Here is a 26,520-nt window from a genome sequence, read left to right on the forward strand (position 1 = left end):
TGCAGTTGCAAAGCATTCTGTTCGATACTTACGCTACAAAATTATGTAGTTTCTAAGATAGAAAAATGTTATGATCATATTGGTTACATCCATATAACAAACGATGGATATTGTGTTCTAATGTTGTAGTTACGACCGAGAGATATGTTGTTCTTAATTAATACTTGATGAACGTCCAGATAATGACCAAGACGCCTCCCTCAAGTTGGAGCCTGGAGATCACAAATCAACTAGATAATTAAATATTGGAACTGCTCTTGGCGAATAAATGTGCAATCTGCTGATTGGATCGAAAATGAGCAGTCTTGATGAGATGATGTTAGATCTTCTCATGGATAAAATGGCAATCAAGTTCGATGTGCTTGGTGGGCTCATAAAAGACAGAATTGCATGCAACATGTAAAGCCGATTTGATGGCACAAAAAAAGAGTGGTTGTATGTCGAGGGACTTGCAAATCATCAACCAAGTAATTTAACTATTGAATTTCACATGCAGCAGATGTCATAGCTCAATATTCTACTTTAGCAGATGAGCAAGAAACAGTATCTTGTTTCTTGGATTCTATGATGTAGGATTGGTGCCAAGGAAATATCCTATAATTGATCTTTGAGAAGTTGGACAACGAACCCAATCTAAGTCTGAATAAGCAAAAGGAAATAATGAGCTAGAAGAAGAGAAGAAATGACCTGCTTTTGGTGATGATTTGATGTAGCCAACCACTAAAGTGCAGCTTCCTAGTGAGACTAACATGAGGCATGCATTAATTGGTTGAGAATATTGGCAAGATGAAGAATGTCAGAATGTCTGGTCTTATGGTGGAAAGATAAAGTAAGCAGCCTACAAGTCCTCGGTAACAAGAAGGATCATCAAAAACAGTGTTATCATCTAGAAGTAGTATGAGATTGGGCTCCATAGGTGAATCACATGGATGGCAACTAAGAGCACCCACATTAGCTAAAATTTCCAATGCATATTTGCATTGGGAGAGATAAATACCTTGAGCAAATCGGGCAACTTCGATCCCAAGAAAATATTTTAAAGGTCCTAAGTCCTTTATATGAAATTTAGAATCAATGAGCCTTTTAACAAAAATAATGACAAGGGAATCATCACCGATTATGATACTATTGTCCACATATACAAGAACATCAGCAAAGAGGGTATTCATTGTAGAAGTGAAGAGTAAGTAGTCAACCATGGATTGGAAAAAACCAGGAGTGAGAAGCACAGATGAGAATTTGGCACCAGTTGCGAGAGGCCTACTTGAGCCCATAAAATGACTTATGAAGGCGGTAAACTCGTGAATCATCTTGTTTGGCAAATCTAAAAAAAATTCTCATATAAACTTCCTCATCTAGATCCCCATGAAGGAAAGCATTATTAACGTTCAACACATGTAAAGCCAGCCTTTAACTGAAGCAATCATTAGTAAGCAACAAACTAGGATAAATTTGGCAACAGGTGCGAAAGTCTCAATATTATCAAGGCCCTCAGTTTGTGTGAAATCCTTTGCAACAAAGCTAGCTTTGTATCTCTCAATATTGCCAACAGAGCGATATTTGATCTTGTAGATCTATTTGCAGCCAATGGTTTTTTTGCCAGGGTTAAATTAGTCATTGTTCATGTATTATTGGCCTCTAGAGCTTAGATTTATGCTACCATGGCTTCCCTCCATTTGGATTGTTTATTGGCTTGGGTGAAACAAGTTGGCTCGGTCTCACTAGATATAGAGGTAAGGAAAGCTTTGTGTTTGCTGGAAAAGTGGTCATAAGTAAAGTGATAGGAGATAAGGTGATGGGTGATGGAAGTAAATAAGGTGAAAGACTATTACTTGGCTAAAACCGCATCATAATAAAAATCGTTGAGATCAACAAGCATTTTCTTGGGCCTATCAGAGCGACATAATGGAGGTCGAGAAGATGTGGGAGCTGAGTTATCTAAAGAGATAGTATTGAGGTTAGTGGTTGCTGATATGAGTGCAGGGTTAGATGGTGAACATACAGAACCTATGTTCAGTTTTGGTATATTGGAGGTAGAAGGTATAACATACGTTTGTATAGTCCTATCATCATGAGGTTCCTCTTGTGCTGCATTAGGGGTTGAGAAATTAGGAATAGGACGGGGAAGTACATGTGAAGAGGAAAATGGTGGGGCTGGAAGAGAAAGAAAAAAAATAAAATTTATGAAAGATAACATCCATGTTGGTAAAGTAAGTTTAGTGCTCTCAAGATCATAAAGATGATAACCCTTTGGGCCATTAGGATTTTCTAAAAAAAATGTACTTCTTGGCTCTTGGAGCAAATTTATTGGTGACTAAACGACCAATAGAAGCAAAACAAAGGCATCCAAATATCCGGATATGTTCATAGGAAGGTGGACAATTATGAAGTAGTTCAAAGGGGTACGGCCTTGAAGAAGGTATAAGCAAGCAATAAAATAAATAAGCAACATCAAGAATGTAGTCACCCTAAAGGAGAGAGAGAGACATACTTGAAAGCGAAGACCATGCACAACATCAAGTAAATACCGATGTTTGCATTCAACGACCCTATTTTGCTGTGGTATCGTTATGCAATAATGGTTAAGAAAAAAATGAGTGCCATTAGTTGACACAGTGGAATAACTATACCAATGATCATAGTGTAGCAATTCAAAAGGATCTATTAGAGAACGGCGAACAAGTTTGTTTAGCTTTTGGACAATTATGACAAATAATATTATCATTATTGGAAGAAAAGGAAAGAGCGGTGCACTTTATGTAGCCGCTCATGAGAGGTTTATCTAAGATGCCAATGCCATAAATCAAACGATGTAGATGCTAGAAAGGATGCATGTGCATAGTCGCTATCAAGGACATATAAACCACCACGTTCACGGCCCTGGTCAATCACCTTCCCAGTCAAGTGGTCCTAAAAAAATACAATGGTTAGAGAAAAAAAGACAGAACAATGCAACTTATGTATAAGCTTGTGAACGAATAAAAAATTATAGTGAAAGCTAAGAACACAAAAACCATCTTTTAGGGTAAAATGAGCGGTGAAATGTGCTGTTTTGGTGCATTAAGCCGGTACAATATTGCCATTAGGGAGGGTGATATGTGAGGTGGTGGAAGATATTTCAATGGAGGGCAAGAGGTGGGGGTTGGAGACCATATGATCAGTTGCAACTGTATCGATAATCCAAGAGGACGATCATGTAGAGGAAATAAAACATAAAGAGTTACTTGCAAAATTGGCCTAGAGTGGAGATGGTTTGTTAACCTCATTAAGAAGACACAGAAGCTGTTGGTATTGTACTAGAGTTAATGTTTGAGAATAAATATGGTTCGTTGAGTGCTGACGATCAATAGACTTAGGCTTCTGCTAGACATTTGGGCTTGTAGTTGGGTGGGAAGCTGTAGAGTCGGTAGCATACGTCCTTGGAGTGACTAAGGATATTACAATGTGTGCAACACTCCCTACTATGTCCCTTCTGAATATTTGACTGAGAGCTACCAGCACTTGCAGCAGAAGAAGGATCGGGGTGGGCCAAACCCATTGGTGTAGAAATGGCTGGAAAAGTAGCAGTATCAGTAGGTGATCATGTCACTTGAATGACATATTGGGTTTCATCTTGTAGCATAAGAGAATAGGAACGGTCTAAAGAAAGAAGAGGGTCCATGAGAAGTATTTGGTTGTGGATATTGGCATATGTGTCATTCAAGCCCATCAAAATTGCATCAATTGTTGTTGATTCAGGTGATTGGAAATCCACTTGGAAGAATTGCATTGACATATAGGAAGGGGGTTTAGGTGGCCAACTTGTCCCAATAACTTCTGAGTAAGTTGTAGTATTTTGAGACAACCAGAATTTTGTTGATGGATGGCAATAGCACATTCGAGCATGAAGATATGAGGGCCATTGCTAGGTAAGTACCTAGCATGCAGTTCCTTCCGGACATCAGCTGCGGAGTCAGCATAAAGTACTGATGCAACAAGATTCTTGTGAACTATGTTGAGAAGCGATAAAAGGACCATATTATTGGCATGTTCAGCATGCAATAGAGGATCGACAAACACAAACTTGGAAAGAGAACCATCAACAAAGCCTGTTTTATTCTTGGCTTTTGGCCATCTCCATTGTATGACACTAAGTCGGAAAATTATCAACATTGAGGAGATTGCCGACCAAAATTGTTCCTCGGTTGTTAAAGGAGTGTAGGAAAAATGGAACGTCGGCTTGGTCGGTAGGAGATTTGTTGTAAGAGAGGTTGGCCATATTGAAATAAAGCCAAACCTAAAAAAGATGGCACCTTTTTTTTGGCATGGGCAACAATGTCAAGCCCTATCAAGTTGTTGTATGACTCAAAAGGTAGGCCCGTTAACGAGCCGAGCTGAGCCTATATTGGGCTCAGAGCTCGGCTCGTTTCACAAAAGCTTGAGCTCGGGTCAGTACCGAGCTCTATATTGGGCTCGAGCTCGAGCTTGCTTGCCAAGCAAAAGCTCGGGCTCGAGCTCGTAAAGCTTATTTCAATTACGGCTCGGGCTCGATAACAGGATCCAATATTATCTTTGTGCACGAGCAACTCAGCATCATATATGGCTTTCCAAAAGATTATATATGCATGTATCTGCATCCCTAGCAGCATGAATGAATCCATTCAGAATTAATTTCTTCAGAAAACAATTGAAATCATTTATTGTTTATTGTCTAAATGCAAAGATAGATATATTTTCACACAAATCACTACAAGGACGCAAAGCACAAGTCACCAAGTTTCGATATAATGAAGTGTTTTGCACAAACCCCAGGAATCATCCCACTCATAACACCTCAATACCCATAGAAAATAAGAAAAATCTAGCACCACAAGGCTATATCCTCAGTTTTTGGATTTCGAGTGCTTCACAAGCCAATCTATTACAGATCAATGTTGGTTGAGTTCTTGCATGAGATCATGAAACACCAAACTTCTATGTCAGTGATAGACTTTAGGCCCCTGCAATGCAGAAAATGTTGATTAACAAACACAGCAGCTTGTATTGATCAATTTGTTTTATATCATCCTTAGGAAAAACCATATTATTGGGTTAGTAAATTTTAGTTACTTACATCTCCTCAGTCAAACCTTACTTAGACAGAGCTTCAGGCTTATCAATTTTATTTCCAAGGACCAGCAATGGAATCCCGCTCAGTGATGGCTTGCTTAGAAGGTCATGAAGTTCACTCTTTGAGATTGGCGAGTAATCGTGATCCCAAATATTCTCTGGTGCTCTTCTCTCCTATTACCCCTTTCAAGAGGCGGTGTGGCAGTCGTCGCCCCCGCCGGAAAGGAAGGGGAGAGCGAAAGCTAGGGCAGAAGGAGAAGGAGGTGGGGACTGGGGAAGAAGAAGCTAGGGCAGCACCGCAGCAAGTCGAGGGAGGACTGAGGAGGACGGTTGGAGAGGAGGGCGTTGGGCCAACCGTCGGATGCAGGGTTTGGGAGTGATCTCAGCCGTCGGATCCCGAACTCATTTGGTTTTGCTAGGTCATGGGCTCTGCTTAGGCTCGTGAGCTATTCAAGCTCGAACTTGGGCTTCAGCTCGAATTTAAACGGGCCTCATTTTGGGCTCGGACTCGGACTCGTTGACTAACGAGCCAAGCCCAAGCCGAGCCCGAGCAGCTCGGCTCGTTAACAGGCCTATCAAGAGGGGACGGGACAACGTGTCTTAGTGTTAGTGCTGTGTTGATGAAGGGCTCCAGTTGTGCCTTGAAACAGGAGAGAACCGCATGGTAATACAGATAAGGAAAGTGCAGGAGATCATGTCATCTTGTTTGGGGTTGGTTCGTGATCATGCAGAAGATCGGAAAGTGCAGAAGATGGGGACGCTTCTATGATCAAGTGATCTCGAGTGAGCACACAAAAGAAGAGAGTGATATCATGGAGGGCGCTAGCGTCCGCAGATCTTGGTGCTCGATTTCAAGATGGATAGTGATGATGGAGCCGCCGTGATGCTAGGAGAAGTAACTACCATCGTGACTTGCAGCAAAAAAGGAATGGAAAAAAGTGGAGAAAGCCAAGCGAGGAGGAAGGCGGAAGTGGGCGTAAGCAAGGAGATGCTGTGGTTGGAGGTAGTGGGTGATAGGGGGAAAAGTGGATCACCCAATGCATAGGGTTAAAACATCCAAATCCGACAGTAAGCCTAGCCTCGGCAAACGTGATCTCGGTAAGCATGGTCTCCGCGGGCGTAATCTTGGTCTCGGCTAAGCAAAGTTTGATTGACCTCGAGGCCAAGGAAGACCTAGTCAGAAGCTGAGACCAACTCCAACTCTAGCGAAAGTCAAGTCGGTCTCTAAATCGGAGCGTCTGCCTAAAGGAGTCACCAAATCCTCCATATCCGGGATCAAATCCCGTAGTCTCCGCCACAACAGCTGTCAAATTTGAATCTTTGCAATCTCAACTGATTGCCAGCTAGCCTGAAATTCCATGCTATCTAAGGTAATTTATTTAACCCAAGATTTGTGCAATCACATCCGATTATGAATAACCGCCACACCCCCTCCTATAAAGAGGGGAGAACTCTGGGGAGAGAGGGACTTCTCTCCCTCGACAAAAAGATTTCTCTATTAAAATATCTACAAATCCTCTCTGACTTAAGCATCGGAGGGTCTTTGCCGGATCCTCCGGCCTGGACTTTTTGCAGGTCTGCCGAAGACAGCCGTCCGCTACCGCTTGTGGTAGAAGCTCCTTCTTCTGGTTTGTGATCACCTCCGGTCCGATTTCCAGCAACAATAGTGGGGAGGGGTGAGGAGGTCATGGGTGTGACCGAGGGAGAAGAATTGATGCACGGGGATAGAAGCATTTGGCAAGAAAGGGGGTGAGAGGTGGGATGGCATGGGCATAAGGGACAATGATAGAGGAGAAAGAAGGTAGGAGGTTGGTTGGGTGGGCAGTGGGGAGGGGTGAGGAGGTTATAGGTGTGAGCAAGGAAGAATGATAGAGGAGAAGGATTGACGCACGAGGATGGAAGTGTTTGGCAAGAAAGAAAGTGAGAAGTGGGATGGCATTGATGTGAGCAAGAGAGAATGATAGAGGAGAAAGAAGGTGGGAGGTGGGCTGGGTGGTTTGCTCTAATACTATGTGAAGAAGTGAAATAAATTATTTGGCTATTTTACATTATCATTTCTAATGACAAATATATAAGGTGTACAAGCCATATAGTTACAGCTATAGGAGCATTCTGTTTGATGGCTACACTCACAAAATCATTCTATTTCTAAAATAAAAAGAAAATACTATGATCATATTGGTTACGACCATATAACAAATAATGGGTATGCTGTTTTGATCCAGTAGCTAGAACCAAAAGATATGTTGTTCTTATCCAATACTTGATGAACGACCGGATAATGGCCAAGAGTTTCTTGAAGAAAATTTTTTCTGTCATGCTAATAAAAAAAATTTCAAGAAAAAAGGATTTTATTCAAATTTAAAATGCCGTTTTTACCAAACCCAGTCATAATGAAAAAAGAAGAACAAAAGAAACAACAAGCTCGAATCATATTTGTGCAAACTTGAATACAAAACTCTTCCATAGTGAAGAACTTACCATAAATCCACTAATTTCTGCCATGAAGCACATGCATATCATGAAATTGATTTCTTTGATATATAAAATATGATTTAATAAATGATATATATTTATATATTTTTCCTATATTATAATATCAATTTTTATTCGGACACTGCTTTCAAGTGCAACCAAATACAAAGTAAATCAAATAAGTTTACCGAGTCTAGTTTCAAGATTCGTACTTGAATATATTTTAACAATCACATCATGTTAAACATATTCATAATGTAATGCTATAAATAAATTAGAGTTATTTACAATTGAATATATAACACTTTGCATATTTTGGACTAAAAAAACTCATACAAAAGCATTCAATTTGAGAATCTTGAGATATCATATTGAGTCATATATTACTTTGTCTGCAACAACCTAGGATCTCACCCAAAAGGTTGATCATAACATATTATTTGGATTCCTTGACTATATATAAGTATCTAAAATCTATTGTATGTAACTAACACATACCCATCGTCTTCACATATTCTTTCCCATTTAATATATGACATCTTCTCCGGGCCAAAGGTCTAAATCTATTTAAATCCAATGACAAACGTCATGTTTAGCCTGTGGTCAGTCCTAACAAACTCATGTTGCAGTACCTCTAGACCATTTATATCCTAAGCTAGGTCCGCTCTGATATTATTATAATAACCCAGGATATCATCCAAAAAGGCTAACTAGAAAGTCTTATTTAGGCTTCTTAGCTATGTGTAAGTACCCAATATTTTTTCAGTATATAGCTAATGTGGGACTAAATAAGTGAATTTTGTATGTGTTGATTTGACTCTCAAGCTTACTACATTTTGGACTATGCCAATAAGGGTTATAAATTGACTCTGCTGGCTGCGCGCATGCCAAAGTAGCGCGAGCAGTCGTTGTACCAAAAAAAAAAAAATAAGGATTATAAATTGGCAGTTTCGAAACCTTAGTAGCTTGTACCTACCTACCAGAGGTTAAACACGTTACGTTGGACCTGCTCTATTGAGGTTAAATATGATACTTTAGATCTACTTTGCAAGAGTTAAGTGCAATAATTTGGACCCGGTCACGTGGATGATATGTGGCGAGAGTCAAAAAATTATTTTAGACAATAAAGGCAAGATATTTATTGATAATATTGGAATAAGTAACTTTGGCTTTGATATTGGCTTTTGAAATACTTTTTGGAATCATATTTGAATTATTGATTTAAAAAAATGATATATTTGTATTGCTTTGGAATTAACAATTTTGATTATTGAAATACTATATTGTTAGATAAGCTATTTTGCATAATGCACTCAATATAGATTTATATTTGCTAGATCTTATTGGGCTATCAGCTCACTCTTTTGATTTCTATATTTTTACACAGCCCAAGGCATATGAGGGAATATGTAGAAATTAGATTGTAAGATTAGAGTGAGACTTTAGATTTACTTGTATGAAGCCAACCTATATAATTTTGTTTGAAATAGTTTGATATTGTTATATATATATATGAACCTCTTAAAATTATGCAAGTGATTATATTGGTTGAGATATAGTTTCAATTGGATATGTAAATTGATGTTTTGAAATTTGGCCTAATAAGTCTTGTAAATTATGTGAGCTTTAGAAATTTCAATTATTAATTATTTATTTGATAGGTTGCGGCCATCGATGTGCGTGGGCCGAGCCCAACATGTGTGTGGCAGGTTGTCATGTTCTTGGCATGTGCTTAGGTCGGTGTGTGACCTTAACCTACCAAAACATTGAATCGAATAACTAAAAACAAAAATTGACCTGCCTTTGCAACTTTCAACCGAGATATAATTTAGATTGAGTCGAGTTAGCTTCCATTGAAAGTCCTGCTATACATGCACACTATGATTGGAAGTTTTAACATAGAAATTGGTTTTGGATTTATATCTACAGGGAGATTTCCCGCCTTCAAAGTGTCAACCCATGTTGAACCCACCCTAATTGCGCCCTATGAGATCAACCAGGTCCATTATTTATATAGATTTCTTTAATGGGAACCGCACAGCAACAGCGGAACGCGGAATATATTCGGATATTCCCAAAGATCGCCCGAAGAACCTCTGTATTGGCGCGTTCGCGCCTCTTCTCTTCCTCCACTCTTCCAAACCCTAGGTTCCCCCGCTTCGCTGCAGTGCTTGCCGCTGAAGCTCCGTCCATTAGGGCTTTCCTCGGAGGAGGAGGAGGAGGCCGCCGCTTCTTCTCCGGCGCCGGCAATGGCCTCTCGTGCCGCCAAACGCCCCAAGCTCAACCTGCGGTACTCCTCACCCTCCAATCTCTCTCCCTCTCTTCTCTCGTTGAATGGATTCTCTTGTGATTAATCTGAGGAAAAACTTGTTTTTTAGAGGGGAAGATGATTATCTGGCGGGGAATATAGTGGAGATTGAGATCCACAACTTCATGACCTATGATCACCTCAAATGCAAGCCCGGCTCCCGCCTTAATCTCGTCATCGGTCCCAACGGCTCCGGGAAGAGCTCGCTTGTTTGCGCCATTGCCCTAGGTCTTGCCGGAGAGCCGCAGGTTGGAACTTTCTTTTGGTGTTGCGGTGATTGTTTGTTTGTTTGTTTTTTTGAGTTGCCGAGGCTTTTCACTGATTGGGTTTGTGCTGCAGCTTCTTGGAAGGGCTTCGAGTATTGGGGCCTTTGTGAAGCGAGGCGAGGAGTCTGGATATATAAAGATATCTCTAAGAGGCGAAGTTGTGGAGGAGAAGATTACCATCACGAGGAAGATTGACACTCAGAACAGGTCCGAGTGGATTCTCAATGGTATGATTTTGCACCAGTCGGAAGAAATTTTCTTTACATGTCTCTCTGGGTCGTAATATGGTGAAAAGCTAGTATCTTGAGAAATCTTCTTTCAATATGGGTTGTCATAGTGCACCAAATATTGGTAATTAGATGAACCGTTATTACTATTTGAAGTAATATACCATCCATCTGTCTATGTTTTTCCTTTATGACCTTTCAGTTCTGAATAGAGAGACAAGTGTGCCTGCAATATTATTTTAGAGAGCATAGTTGAAAAACCTCCTATCACACTAAAAAAAGACCTCCAACCATGTTGATGAAGCAAGGAATAGATTTGTTATATATATATCATATGCATGACATGGTGAATATGTCTTTGCAAAAGAGGAAAAATCTCCAAGTTATGTTTGCCATATAATTATTTAATCAGGTGATTGTTGGGGATGGATCTCTAGTTTTTTCAGATGTGAGGCTTGGGACCAAGAAGAATGCAAAAGCCAAATAAATACAATTGAGTTAAAATTAGGCTTTTGATGATTTTGTATCCATTTCCTAGACTTTACACACAACGTGCGTGAGTGCACGCTTAAGGGTCTTTCTTATTTTCCTTCTTCCAGTCGTCATTGGAAAATGTTTCAACAGAGTTAGGACAGGGCTTGATAATTGTGATATGGCAAATCTGGAAGAATATATTCAGGATTTATTACACCATTTAAACTTTGTGGTGTTTGAACTAGTGTAAATTTGATGTGAATGCTTAGGTGAATTCTTGTTTCAGTCTTCATTGGAAAATGTTTGGACAGCGTTAGGACAAGGCTTGATAATTGTGATATGACATTCTGGAAGAAGATATTCAGGATTTATTACACCATTTAAATTTTGTGGTGTGTGAACTTGTGTAAATTTGATGTGAATGCTTAGGTGAATTCTTGTTACCATTAGTAGGGACAATGTGAAAAATGAGTGAAGTCTCAAAATTGTGTCAGTTGAGGACTGACTAGTTGTTGGGGATAGAACTCTAGTTTTTTCAGTGGCGAGGCTCATAACTGAGAAGAATACAAAAGCCAAATAAGGACTCTTGAGTTAAAATTAGGCTTTTGATGTTATTGTGTCGATTTCCTAGACTTAATACACATACACACATACATATATGTGCATGTTCATGTGAGTGTGAGCCAAATAAGGATTATTGAGTTAAAATTAGGCTTTTGATGTTATTGTATCCATTTTTTAGACTTTACATACATACATATGTGTGTGCATGCATGCATGCATGCTTAAGGCTCCTTTCTTATTTTCCTTCTTCCAGTCTTCATTGGAAAATGTTTTGACAGAGTTAGGACAAATCTTGATAATTGTGGTATGGCAAAATCTGGAGGAAGATATTCAGGATTTATTACACCATTTAAACTTTGTGGTGTCTGAACTAGTGTAAATTTGATGCGAATGCTTAGGTGAATTCTTGTTTCCATTAGTAGGGACAATTTGAAAAATGAGTGCAGTGAAGTTAGTCTCAAGATTGTGTCAGTTGGGGACTGACTAGTTGAGAACTAAGATAGTGGAGGTGTTTCTAAGATAGATTTAGGGCTGCTGGGGATTAGTTTCTTTTTTTTTTTAAATAATTTTAAATAGATTTTATATATCTTGGGTATAGATCTGGAAATGGTCTCAGAAGAGCTTTTAGTGATAGTAAATAGTCTGCATGTGGCCACACTGCATCATCAAGGCTCGATGACTTTCTAGTTTGGAGGTCTAGTTAGTTCTGTACCTTGTGCACCAGCTGAAGGGAGTACTCTTATTGGATTGTAGTGGGAGATGATTACTCTTACTGGATTGTATTGGGAGATGATCTGGGATTCTGTCTTTAATTCTAAGGTCCTTGCTAATAGGAGGTTTTAAGTATAGAGATTGTCTGATTTTTTTTTGATAAAGCGACTGATCCTTTGTCATAAATAAAAGAAAAAAAAATATTCTTTTTAATCTCATAAGCCTCGTGCCATTAAAGGTAACCGCATACTCTATTTCTTGCTTTTAACTAGCATTAATTTATTCTTGATTCTGATACTATGTAAACTAGTTCTATTTTAGGGTGCATAGCAATAAAAAGTTCAATGCAGTTGAAGAAGCGCTTTAATTAGAAAGGGACATCGAAAATTAAAGCTTTTATCCTTGATGGTGCTATCCTCTTGTCGGATATAGTTCATTCAATAATTTAACCTTTTCTTTTTCATTTTTTGTCATATAAAAGACTATCATATTTCTCAATATCTTCGGCAATTTGTTGAGGCATCCTCTTGTTCTTGTTCTGTCTTTGTAGATACCCATTTATGGTAGCTCTCTTGTGTGAAATTAGATATCTAGTGGATGCATTCAACAAATGTTTAAAGTCTAAAATATAAAATGAATTTTTGCATGCTTAAGTGTTTCAGTGTTTTACTAACTCAAATCCATTCTAAACAGTTTTTCACTTTTTTGTTAATTGCTCATCATCTTGATCGTAGGATGTTCCACTCAAGGTAGAATCTTGCTTTTACTTAGGTCCAAGGTATCACCAAAATGGTTCTGACTGATGTCAAGCTTGATCTGTACTTGATCTATTCTAAAGAAGGCAAGAGACTTTTGGCATAGTTCAAATCTTACTGGAAATGAATCTATCAGGTTCGACAGCTGGTTTTCTATATTTCAGTTGTGTTTGGTTGGAATGATTTGGTCATTGTCAGGTATTATTCTGTTAGTTCTGGTTGTTCAGATTTGTGAGATTGGTATTAATTACTAATCTACAAATGGGACTGTTATTGGCCCTCTATCTGATTGGTAACTCCATGTTCAGCATGTACCCTGATCCTACCCAGCTGGTTTTGGTTCAGAGTATGGGAACTCCTGCCAATTTGCACTTATGAACACCTTTATTTTCCATTGTACATTGAACAATTTCATTTCACCTCTTTGTTATACGAAGACCAACATAGTGAGTAAATTAATAAAATATTAAAATTCCTTGGTATATTAGTTTTATGGACCCATGTATGGCATAATGCTTGAGATTAACTTCTAATGTATGAAACCGTATTACGTGAATGAATTTGGGTATTGCTATCTACCAATTTATAATAATTTAGAGAATGCTTCTTTGCTTCTTCTATTTCTAAGTTCTTCCATTCACTATTCAAATTCTTTGTACTAGAATGTGGCACATGCGATGCACGTGTTTTTTGTTAAAAATAAATTAATAAATACCACTACTATGAGCATAATGAAATAAGAACGTATTTTTAATTTTTTTAATAAACAATATTTAAACAAAAAATGATGATAAATGTTAAAGGAAGGACATGAAACTTTGAGGTTATAGTGAAAGCCGCATGCTCTAGTTACCATGGGAAAGGAGAATTGCAATGTGAGGAAACTTGGAAGAGGGGTGCTATGTGAGGACATGCGGAAGAGAGAAAGATGGGGTAGGGAAACATGGATGACATGCCTCACACCCAAGCACATCATGGGAATTGCTATTGTATAGTAGAATAAATACATATCCATGATTTTATGGATGTTTTAGCTACTTATGTTCATCTTTTTTGCAAATATATTATACTAATAGTAAATAACCATGGGTTAATATTATCTTTATTATTGTTTGGATGGTAGATATCATGCATTAGGAGCAAGGTACGCATACCGGCCCGTATTGAGTGGTATGGAAAATACCGTACCATACCGATTCGGTACCGGTACTCGGTACAGATGGCGTACTGACACTCGATACGCAAAAAAATTTCATACCGTACCGTACTGACACCGTGCTAGTATGCCACTGGGACAAGTCTGGTATCGAGATGGGGAACCTTGATTTGGAGAGAGATTGTATTTAATTTGTATTCTCTTAAAAGGATAGTATGCAATCCATGATGTGCTAAGCCTTGAAATCTTCAACTTTCAAGAGAGAGACTGGAAGAGTAAGAGATCCCTTTAAGGATACATAAATGAATAAAAGAAAGAGATAAAAGAAGGAGCTTGAAGAGACACAGAGTATGGGAAGGTAGAGAGTGGAGGTGGATGTGGGAAAGAAGTGAAGGTTAAGATATTGAATGGTTCATTTAAAGCATGATGACAATTAGGATGGTTGAATGACCAAAAGGACAAAATATGCATTTATTACATCTACAAGCTAGAAATCCTTGGCATTACTCCTATAGTTGATGCTTATAAGTGTCTCTCGACTCTCTCATGTCTCATCGAAACACATAATTTGGAACTTTTATCTCCCAAGGGTCCTTATAGGGGTGTTGATGGGTTGTTCTTTGGATTCTAGATTCCATCTAAGGGGTTAGTAGGGCATATTATTAAGCATCTTTATTGTGTTTATTTTTGAGGTAAATTGTCAATTGCTTAAAATTTGCAGCTTGACTATTATTAAGCATCTTCATTGTGTTGCATATTAAAAATCATTATTTTTATCCCCCAAAAAAGTGTTGTTTGGATTTTTTTCATCTTAATTTTTTGACATCACTAGCGAATTAAGTTCTACGTGTAAGCAGCATGGATTGTGTATCTCAAGCAGGGTTCGCCAGACCATCCCGAACTATGTGGTTCGGGTTGTACCGAGCTGAACCAGCCAAGAATCGTGATGGTTCTGCTAGTTGGGATGGTTTGCTCTCTCCCCCCGACCCCTTCGCTCTCTTTGTCTCCCCCCTCTTTCCCTTCTTCCGCCATGATTGGAGCTTCGAAGCCCCACCATGCAAATGCCGGAGGCTCCATCGGCACACAATGATGATGCCACCACCACCGATCGGCGCCAACTCTGACGCCTTCGATTGGTGCCGATGCTTCATAGGCCTCTCTCTCTTTCTCCCTCCCTCTCTCCCCTCCCTTTCCCTTTTCTCCCTGTCATCTTTTCTCTCCACCTCCGATTCTCCTTCTAGGACTAGGGTTAGTGTTTTCTCCCTCTCTTTCCTCCTCTTCTCTCGATTTGTCATCTTCATCTCATGTTGGCTCGGTACGATATGTATTAATATTGTACTGTACTGGTAGCCTAGTACAGCTCCGGTACTGGTCCAATAAACCTTGGTTTGAAGTACAAGCCTTTTTGTTATATTTCATTTTTTCTTCGTGAAGTACAATCTCTTGTAAAGATTGTTAGATATTTCATTGCCCAAGACAGGTAAGCAAGGTATGCTGTCTCGGTAGTAGGCTTTGTACCGGCACCACACTATCACTATATCGATACGGTCCGATACAGGGGTAGTTCGGTATACTGAATGTCGATACGCCCCCTCGTACTGTGTATTGGTACCGAATTGGTACGGTATGGTATGCTTCATACCTCTTGTTCGGTATAGGAAAACCTTACACATAGGAATTAAATTTGGCAGATTTTTTCTTTACATATTCTAATAACATAGGAAAGCCATCAAAATATACATTTATGGCCTATTTTCTTGCCACTATTGAAAAATTTAAATGTATCGAAAATTTGAATATGTTTAACATATCAACTTGTGGTAAAGCCCAAAATTATCCTCCTTCGACTTAATTTATAATTTAACAGTGTTTTGATGATTGAGATCCCTTCTTTCTTCTTGGATGATGTTCTAGTAACCATCTTTAGCATCCACATAATGCCAAATCATCAGTCTTTGTAGGCTTTTCAGTTGGGCTCTGACACGGAAGTCAGAGAAGACAGATAGGGGTACGCTTAAGGAGCTGCATTAGTATAAAATCGTTAGTAATTCAAGAGAAAGAAATAGAATTTTTAGTGGTGCTGTGAAAGGCTATGTTGATCTTTAGCAATTTCAACCGCTCATGGGATTTCATATCGTCTACTAAACGGATCTCTTCACTGCGTGAGACTGAACTCCTTTTATAAACTTTAAAAAGCAATGTTTTTTCTTACTACTAGACCCCGACATTATACCATGTATAATGTCCCTATCCTAATGCATGGTATGCTTCTGGAGTCAGTATAACCATTATATCATGTATGAATGTGGGATTGTACCGAACCCCCATACTGTATTGGTACTATATTAGGTTGTACAATACCCTTCATATCGGGTTGGTATGGTATATCTGGTGCCAGCTTGCACTAATCGGTACTTGAAACCTTGTTAAGAAGAATATTTCTTTTCACACTAACTCAGCTGTATTATGTAGAACCCATCTAGAAATAGCTACTAGTTATAAGTTCATTAATCCCTAACTTGTTTCTACTATGATTTTTTTTCAAATTTCTTTGACCACTTTTGAGTATATGATTCTTCTGGCTCCTTTCCTCGGAGGTACGTAATTGTTCAATTGACTGGCTGGTTTAAATTATATTTGACTTCTCAGATTGTATGTTTGAATTTATCCATTATATAAATGATAGTTATCCATGGATAACTCTAACTTATTAATAGTTTTGTAGTATAAGTCACTGTTGGCTGGAAATTGCAGGTAGACCATGTTTGAAGTTATTGAATTGGAGGCAATGAATAATTTATGGGTGCCAATTTGATTACATTTTGTTTGAACCTTTTTGTAGAACTAGAAATTGCTGACAAGATTGCTCCTTTAGTTGGCAAGGTGTGGTTTGATTATTCACTATTTTTTCATTTTTATGATTGTACATATTTTGAATGTTTTATATTGTTTAGCAACTTTATTTAACTTCATCTGATTGATTTTTGCTAGTGTTCTTAATTCATGTTTTCACAATGTTTGGTTGTTTTTTGTTTTATTGAACCTTGAACAATGTTTTGATTACCTCATGATTAGAGAGCTCCATGTTTTAAAACTGAATAATCAATGAGATAGTTCTCTTTGCAGGTGTAGCGGTGCCGAAACGAACTGTTATTGAGATCATTCAAAGGTTTAATATCCAAGTTAACAATTTGACTCAAGTGAGTTTTTTAACATGTTCTATACACAATTAGTTTGCAGTTATAAGGAGCATCACTAGTTTGTATATGCATACAAGGTATTGGTTGGTAGGAATGTGTTTATATCAAATCTTTGGCATGTAGCTGCTTAGGACTATTGTGTATGTGAAGGGCATGCTAATAGCTCAAAGGCAACATTCCATCTATACATAGAGAGTCTATCTACTTATTCCGAAATAGTGGTGAAAGTCAAGGTCTGAGAGTGATCACATTTATGCATAATCTAAGCCTATACATATGGGGCCTGGTTCAAAATTTTTCAATCTAGACCTGAAGTGTTAGATTCATTGTATTCTTTCTTGATTCATTGGACTTTTGGCTTGCTTGGATTTTGGAAATTCCAAACCAATCCTCAATAAACTGATCTTCATTGTCTTAATTATCATTACATAAAATAGGCGGATAAAAATCGTTGTTTTAAGTGCTGCTGCATATCGGTGTTTATGGGTTGATATGTTTCGTGCCTGTAGGCTAGACAGAAAAAGCTGTTATGCTGTTTGTCATCATTTGTGTTTGACGAATTGGGTAGCATGGATTGATGGAAGGACATACAAGCCCATCCCAGTTTCATTGTATTATTTTAGCCATTTGAGCTTGTTTTGGTTTCCTTAAATGTGTAAATTATCCCCTTTTCAGGTTTTAAGAAACACTTTTAGATGACACATCAGATTAAAGAATAGTAAATGTTGTTTTATTCTTTAACCAAAAAATGTTGTGATCATTTGCTTTAGGGCTTCATTGCTTATTGAATACTCAACACGGCTAAGGTCTAATGCATGGTTTTAGATCTTAAATATACCAGCCTTACTAGTTGTGAATCGACATAATACCAAAATTTGAAATCTTGTAATAAGCAAGAAGGCACCGTAAGATTATCAAAATATGTTTTACATTAATCTCAATTTCTCACATAGTTTGACGTTTTCTTACAAAGGTTCACCTATACCCTTGAGGTCACTCATATCCTTATTGCTAATTCATTTGAGGTCACTTATATCCTCATTGGTAATTCGGATGAGGCCACTTATTATCTTCGTTACTCATGCAAATGATATCATTCATATCCCTGTGGTCCATTGATACCATTTAGCAAAGGGTCTGTGTATACTCCGGTAAAAGGTTCCTCATTGAGAATTTTAAGGTAGACCCATCTACTACCTAGCTGGGGGGTCCATTATATCCCCATTAGTAATTCAAACAAGGCCACAAATACCACCTAGTTGAAGGTTCCTTGATGGTTATTCAAGTGAAGCCCCTCATATACCTCCTGGCTAGGATTCCACTTGTGATTTATAATTGAGGAGTTCTTGTTTACGATATATATCTGGTGATATGTGCCAAATAGGGGTGGCAATCGATTGGGTTTGGCTCAGGTCAAGTAAGGACAACACCATACAAAAACCTTGACCCATATCTGATCCACCCAACCCAACATTGGGTCAATATCTCTTGACCCTACCCACCCAAGGGTCATTTCGGATCATCCATTTGACCCTAATCTAATCTATTTTGTAAGACTCAATTTCTAATAAATCTATGCTAACCTATCAGATCCAACATTTACAATTAGAGATGGGCACTGGGCCGGGCCGCCCACGGCCCGGCACGGCACGGCACGAAGCGGGCCGTGCCTGGCACGGCCCGCCAGCTACAGTGACGGGCCGTGCCTGGCACGGCCCCTTTGAGAGGGCCGTGCTGGGCTAGAGGGTCCTGGCCAGCGGGCCGTGCCTGGCACGGCCCGGTCTAGGCCCGCGGGCCAAGCACGGCACGGCCCGCGGGCCAGCACGGCACGGCCCATAAGGGCCTGGGCCGGGCTGGCACGCGGGCCTGGCACGGTCCGGGCCTGGGCCCGGCTCGGCCCGATAAAAATTAATGCTTCATAAATTTTTTTAATAAATTAATAAATATTGAACACTAAGAATTTATGATTTATGAATATAAAGCCACCTTAATGGTGGGGGGTTTGGCATAGACTCCTACCAGTTTATTAATTTAAATCAAAATGGTACATGAAGGGAGGTTTGGATCTTGGTCTGACCTCTAGAATACAATAAGAAACTAAGAAAGGGCCGAGGTTTGGACCTTGGTATGACCTCCAGAATACAATAAAAATGTACAATTATAAAAAATTAAGAAATCTTACTAATCATCAGTGATTCAGTGAATCAGTATTCACTCTTCAGTCTTCAGTCTTCAGTCTTCAGTAGTGTTTGTATCATCATCATCAGAGGATGTTGTATTATGTCCACCTTTATCTTGAAGTCTTGCCTCAGCATCCAGCCAATCCTTGAAGCAGAGAAGCATCTCCACCGTTTCGCCCGTCATCCTACTTCTCTTTTCGTCAAGAACACGCCGACCTGCACTAAAAGCGGATTCCGATGCTACCGTGGACATCGGCACAGCTAAAATATCGCGTGCAATTGCAGACATAACAGGATATTGATTTCTAACACTCTTCCACCAAGATAATACATCTAGATTCTCTATTTGATTTTCATCATATGCAGAATGAAGATCATTTCGTAAATAAAATTCTAGTTCACTACTTAAAGATGAAGAAGATGAAGAGGAACTTGAAGCATGTGTGTGTCTTCTCTGTGCAATGAATGAAAAAATAGATGACGAACGAGAACTACTAGAAGGAGAAATAGAGGTTTGTATTTGTGTTCTAGATCCACGAATTTTTTCATCATATATAGCATAAATATCATAAAGAAGTTTTTTTACCTCATCTTTAGCAGATTCAGCATCTTGATTCATATTTTCAGAGTATGCATCAAGTAAAATTAGCACGCCATTTAATTTAACTCTAGGATCAAATACAGCAGCTAAGTTATGCATAGGACATATCCTGTCCCAATACTCATTCCATTTAGATTCCATTAGGTCAATAATAGGCATTAAAACATCATCATATCTATGTTCTGCAAATTTTTGACTAATTATATATGCTTGTTGTAAAAATGAACATGAAGTAGGGTAATAAATACCAGAAAGAACATTAGTAGCATTATAAAAACTAAGCAAAAAATCTTCCAAAATTTTTCCTTTATTCCAATCAGTTTCAGTCAATGTAAATCCTAATCCACGATCATTAATATATGCACTTAATAAATTTTTATATGGGTATGCATCATGTATCATGCTATATGTGGAGTTCCAACGAGTAATTACATCAAGTTTAAATTTTTTAAAACGTTTACCATGATTTATGCATAATTCCTTAAATTCTTGAAGTCTTGATCTAGAAGCATGAATAAAAGAAACTGCATTTCTAATTTTTGAAATCACATCTTGAATCATGCCCATGCCAGCTTGAACAGAAAGATTTAAGATATGACATGCACATCTAATATGCAGTAAATTTCCATCTAATATGGGATGCAATGAGTCTTTTAATAATACAACAGCAGAATTATTATTAGATGCATTATCAAAAGTAATAGACATAATTTTATCATTAATATTATATGAACATGCAGTTTGATAAATTATATTTGAAATTTGTTGCCCAGAATGTGGAAAATCAAAAGCACGAAAAGCAAGAATACGTTTATTTAATTGCCAATCATTATCAATATAATGAGCAGTAATGGCAATAAAACAATTACTACCTACAGATGCTGACCAAATATCAGAAGTTAATAAAATTTTTACATTTAAAGTAGAAAGTGTTTCAATTAAATTTTGTTTCATTGCTAAAAAATTGGTCATAGCTACTCTTCTAAATGTACGCCTACTAGTTCTTTTGTAAGCAGGTTGTAGGTTTAATTGAACATATTCTTCAAAATTAAAAGATTCACATAAACTAAAAGGTAATTCATCCTTAACTATCCATTTTACAAGTGCTTTTCTTTGATTTTCATGATTATATGCAAAATTACCTACAAGTAATCCCCCTTGTATATTAAGGGTACTTTGAGTTTGAGCATGAGAATCATGCATCCTATGACTCTCTTGATGTCTTTTTAAATGCCCTGTTCCCCCACTACTACTACAACTATAAAGTTTGGCACATTTTTTACATTTAGCTTTCCAGACTCCCTCAACCATAACTCTATCAAATTCATTCCATACAGTACTAGTCCTCTTACGAGAAGAGGTTTGACCTTCACTCGGTTCACCAGTTCTAGAGGAACTAGGAACAGGGAGTTGGGGATTAGTTTCTTCTCCCTCAGAAACAGGAATGCCAAACTGACTTTCCTCAAAAGATGACATATCTATGATTAATTCAAAAAATAAAAACTAACCGCAAGGAGGAATTGAGTAGAGGGTTGGAGGGCAGAGGCAGAGCCGAGATTCCGAGCTTCCTCTTGTGCTCTCAACAGAAGCGACCTTCTCTTCTCAACAGGAACCTCCTCTTGTGTAGCACTTGAACAAACTAAAAATTAAATTGCTAGAAGAGCACTTTGAAGAGAGAAATAATAGCAGTAGAGAAGGAGAGAATGAGAGGTTTGGTGTGGTGAGAATGAGGGAGGAATGGGCTATTTATAGAAGCCCAAAAATTTTTTTTCCCAAAATACCCCTCAATTCAGCCGTTATTGGACTGTTGGGAGGGGTAAAAGGGTCATTTTCACGAAAATAGCCGTTGGAAACGGCTATTTTCCTCCCCCCCTCCCCGTTACGGGCCGTGCCTGGACCGGCCCGTGCCAGGCACGGCCCGCAACGTCTCCAAACGGGCCGTGCCTGGCACGGCCCGGCACGGCCCGTTGCCCACCTCTATTTACAATTCTTACTGTTTAATTTCCAAAATGATTTAAACAACTCGTATTAAGAAAAAAAGTAATTACCCAAAAAAATGTTTGGGTTGGAATATGTGACCATACCTAAGCCTAACAAAAAAACTCTCGACCCAAATCCAATCTAAATAGGGTTGGGTCGGGTCAAGTTTTAGAGTCGGTTCAAGTTTTGCATCCCCTCGTACATAACCACTTGGTATTTTAAAACGCAGTCATTATTTTCAAATTTAGCTGAGATTCGCTAGTAACAAAGAGCACATTCACAAAATGCTCCAATTAAAATACAAACTTCATTTCAACATTGATGTTTAGAAGATTCTGATAGAAATATGTTTTCAAGTTGGAGGATATAAGTTAGCAATTTAAAAATCCACATGATCTTTAAATTCTCAAATAGAAGTTGAAAAATAATTTAAAAATTGACCAACTCTAGATTCTTATGGAAATAAAACACAGGAGGATTTGGCTACTGTAAAATTCAGAGCAACTTTACAATTGCTGCCGTATATTAGAGTCCATTTGAACAAACATAAACTTCAGAAGTGACCGCAAGGTTTAGAACTTCAATTTGACATGAACTTGATATTGAATACAAGTTTCTAGAGAAAAATATAAAGAAACTTAGTTCTAAACACATGAAAAAATACTTGCAAAAGGGAGCCAGACATTTTTGAGAAGCTTTAGGTTTTAGGTTTCCAATCAATGTTAAACTTGAGAGTAATTAAGAGACTCAAAAATGGAAATGAATCTTATGATCTTGATTTCTAAAATCATGGAGGAGTGACTTACAAGGTAAATTTTGGGAAAAACCTATGGCTTAGAGTATTAAAATGTGTAAGCTTGAATTGCTACCAGATTCAATAATACATAAACTTTGGGCCTGTTTGTCATTGGTTTTGTTTCTTGTTTTCTACTTTTAAAAGCAGATGCAAAAACTGTTACAAAAAAACAGGTTTACTTGCTTTTGAAGCTTCAAAACATGGCACTACACTTTAAAGGGTTCCCCCCTCCAAGCATGTCCGTTTACTTACTTTTGAAGCTTCAAAGCATTCAGTTCTCTTGTTTTATTCTTTTTCTGTTCTTATATTTGCTTATTTGATTGAAATCAATGTTTGTCAACTTCTTCCTAAAATGCCTCTTTGAGGAATACCTTCATTTTTGTTTTGGTTTTATCAGTAACTTGTTGGTTGATGATATGGTACATCTTTTCAGTGATAAATTTAGTTGGCTCTATTTTGACTTTTGTGGTGTTGTTTTGTAGTTCTTGCCACAAGATCGCGTCTGTGAGTTTGCTAAGCTAACTCCAGTACAACTGTTAGAAGAAACCGAAAAATCTGTCGGTAATCCCGAACTACCAGTTCAGCATCGAGCACTCATTGAGAAAAGTCGCCAGTTGAATAAACTTAAAACTGTATATTTTCGACATTCTTTTTATCCCTGTACTTTTCTACTTTAGATGCTTCAGTAACCTTCTTGTCCAATACATTAGCCTGCTGTCTGTGTCTCATCCTCTCTGTAGATAGTACGTGATGAAAGCCCTGTATGAAGTAATAAAGTTGCCTACTAGTTGTAGATATTGAAAACAATCATGACAAGTCATTGTAACAAGCTTTTTTGATATTTCTGTGGTTGCAGTCTGTGGAGAAAATTGGAGATACTTTGAATCAACTTAAGGCTCTCAATGCTGAGCAAGAAAAAGATGTAAAACGTGTTCGGCAGAGAGAGAAACTGTTGGCAAAGGTTAGCATGCTGCTATGGATCTATCAATTTTGCTGATTTTTCTATCCTATTTCAATCTCTGATGCCTTTGTTCTGCCATTATAGGTTGAGTCTATGAAAAAGAAACTACCATGGCTTAAATATGATATGAAGAAAATGGAATACAAGGAAGCACAGAAACAAATGAATGAAGCCAAGAGAAAGCTGGATGAAACTGCTAAAATTTTGAATGATCTTAAAGGACCAATCGAGTATGTTCACTAAGCAACAACTGGTTAAATATAACTTATTTAATGCAGTTTATTTGGGCTTACTGGATGGGGCAAACAATTTCAAACTGTATATTTAAGTTAGGATAATCTAACATCGATTTTCCAATTAGTTTGAACACATTTTCCTCCAGTGGTTGGTTCTGGATTTCTCTGCTCATTATAAATATATATTGATAACCTAAGATGTAGAAGATTATAGAGGAATTTCTTTGGATTGGTTGTAGTTGTAGATTCGTCATTTTTAATTCATGGGATATGGGGTATTTGAGGTAATTATGATCATGAATCATGCTTTGGAGAATAACGTGGTTATCCATCAGGACATTTAATTGCCACTTGCCAAAAAAAAGAGAGAGACATTTACTTGGATTTTTATCCTCACTAGGAGCAGTAACACAACTGATCTCTTGTTGGTAGTTTTAACTTAAAATAATAATTATGGTAATTTTAACTTAAATTCTGAGCTGTGCAAGGAGAAATTACTGTGTCCCTGTGCAGTGTTGCGTGGTGCTAAAAAGAATTCAAAAAATAATGCCCAGCAGTTCTTTTACAATTGACCTGGAAGTTTGTTATATAAATTGTTAGCAATCATTCTTGACCTGTAATTATGTGTTATAGGATTCTTTTCAATTTAAATCCAATCAAGAAAGAATGAATTTCAAGGTGGCCTAAACCTTTGTATGGTCAACTTGCCGATCTGACAAAATTGTAGTATTTTGCAATAAAGAGCTGCATGGATTATCTAATTTTGACTTGACTTGATCAACTCAAATAATATTCATGACAGCATATGGCGAAAGTAATCAGTTGAGATCATGATTTGCTGTACCATCCCGAATTAGGCGGTACGGAACATACGTACCATACTAGTTTGGTACCGATACTCGGTACGGATGGCATACCGACACTCGGTATGCAAAAAAAAAAAAAAAACTCCATACCGTATTGACATTGTGCTAGTGTGGCACTAGTACAGGGTACGGTACCGCGATTGTGAACCTTGGTTTAGATGGCTTGGTCGTGTGTTACCAAAAGCTAGTTTTGATCATGTTCTGAAGTATGCATTTTAAATTTTGGGAGTTTGAGGAGAGATAGATCTTTATAAGATGTGAGTGGTTAGGAGATTGGGAGAGGAAATGAGGCCATTATGGCAGGAACCTGAGAAGATGAGAAGGTTGATTGATTTTGGGATTGTTGCTATCACAAAGAGGCAATATGATTGGTAAAAAGTGGTGCTCAAGAATGAGCTCAGCACCATAATTTGATGATTCTGTCTCTAATAAGTTGTAGAAAAAACTATAGGTTGCTAGCTGTAATGGATGGTGGAAGTGGTGAAACAGAAATAAATATACAAATGTAATTACTGAAGCCCAAATCAGATAACTATTGTCAGTTTTTTTACTATAATAATATTCATGGTGGTTTAAGCCACCAATTAATTACTACTATCCGAGCATCATAATTATTTGCAGGGAACAGAAGAAAGTGAAATTAAAGCAAGAGTCAACTTGCAAGAAAATAAACAACCAAATAGCCCACAATGCTGAAAAGCGCAAGGAAGTTACTGAGAAGGAAACCCAGATGGTGTGCCTTTCATCCTTTTCTTTCTTTGTAATTTAGTGCTCTAACTTCAAAGATTTTTGTTAATATTTAGTGCCACTATTGCTGGCTAATTCATATTTGTTTTCTACATTAGGGGGTGCAAGTACGGGGAAAATATGCTGAAATGGAAGATTTAAAAAGACAGGAGGAAACTCGTCAGCAGAGGATCATGAAAGCTAAGGAGGAACTTATGGTTGCTGAAAGGGAGCTTGCAGATCTTCCAGTCCGTGAACCTCCAAAAGATGAAATTGTATGCCGGTTCCTTTGTGCTATGAAGTTTATACTTCAAAGTTTAAATTATTTGTTGCTTTAAGTTGTTTGACTCACATTTTGATTCAGTCAAAAATTCACATTTGATGCTAGTCAATCTTAATGCTTGTATTAGATATAATTCCTTCTAGTGAACCATGTCTTGAAGCATTAAGTTGCATTTCTAAAGTCATCATGCAAGGTTATAATAAAGGAGTGGGTCTAATACATGCTAAGGGATTGGGGATATTTGGAAGTGCATAAAATTCTGTAGATGGATTGGATTCGAAATAGAAGACTATGGGCCAGAGAAACATATACAAAAAGGCTCTACCCTTGAGGTGTGGTTAATAGGAACGTATGATTTTTCAGTGGAGTGCATAAAATTTCTCTGAAAATGTGTATAAAGAAGTGTTTCTTGAGGTCATGTAAGCTAGATTTTAAGGTTTATATTTCATCTAATAACTGAAATTGCTTAATTTAATGTTCAGATATCTGGGAAGAAATATGGAACAAAAGGGAAAGGGTTTAAAGAGGATATATTCTAGTGCTATAATGTTAATTATTATGAGATAGGATTGAAAGTTTCACTTCTGATCTAAACTAGTTTATTTTGGATGGTACTGCATGAGGGGCCATATGTATGTAGAGATCTGATTGTGCAGAGGTTCTTGTC

At 37.8% G+C, this 26,520-nt stretch overlaps 1 protein-coding gene and 1 long non-coding RNA gene across 4 annotated transcripts in view; one reads left to right on the forward strand and one right to left on the reverse strand.

Moving 5' to 3' along the window:
• Positions 1-4,650: 4,650 nt before the first annotated feature.
• On the reverse strand, positions 4,651-5,224 carry LOC113461383. The gene is made up of 2 exons (XR_003383624.1): positions 5,093-5,224; positions 4,651-4,979 (listed from the first exon to the last, which is right to left on the reverse strand). It is a non-coding gene; the product is annotated as an uncharacterized LOC113461383 (long non-coding RNA).
• Positions 5,225-9,611: 4,387 nt separating this feature from the next.
• Positions 9,612-26,520, forward strand: part of LOC103697742 (structural maintenance of chromosomes protein 5) — a 40,521-nt gene continuing 23,612 nt past the window's right edge. The window contains exons 1-9 of one of the 3 annotated variants that reach the window (XR_005511035.1): positions 9,612-9,853; positions 9,942-10,119; positions 10,211-10,364; positions 17,151-17,224; positions 23,264-23,413; positions 23,638-23,742; positions 23,827-23,972; positions 25,466-25,577; positions 25,690-25,845. Coding sequence is in view for 2 of the 3 variants with exons in the window: in XM_039124681.1 (XP_038980609.1) it covers positions 9,813-9,853; positions 9,942-10,119; positions 10,211-10,364; positions 17,151-17,224; positions 23,264-23,413; positions 23,638-23,742; positions 23,827-23,972; positions 25,466-25,577; positions 25,690-25,845 (1,116 nt within the window). In the remaining variant the exon portion in view is untranslated. Of the gene's footprint in view, positions 9,854-9,941; positions 10,120-10,210; positions 10,365-12,884; positions 13,005-17,150; positions 17,225-23,263; positions 23,414-23,637; positions 23,743-23,826; positions 23,973-25,465; positions 25,578-25,689; positions 25,846-26,520 lie in introns of those variants that run through there. The other 2 variants (XM_039124681.1, XM_039124682.1) reach the window with 2 other exon arrangements.

The sequence above is a fragment of the Phoenix dactylifera genome, chromosome 3 (assembly GCF_009389715.1).
Source record: "Phoenix dactylifera cultivar Barhee BC4 chromosome 3, palm_55x_up_171113_PBpolish2nd_filt_p, whole genome shotgun sequence".
NCBI classification, from domain to species: Eukaryota; Viridiplantae; Streptophyta; class Magnoliopsida; order Arecales; family Arecaceae; genus Phoenix; species Phoenix dactylifera.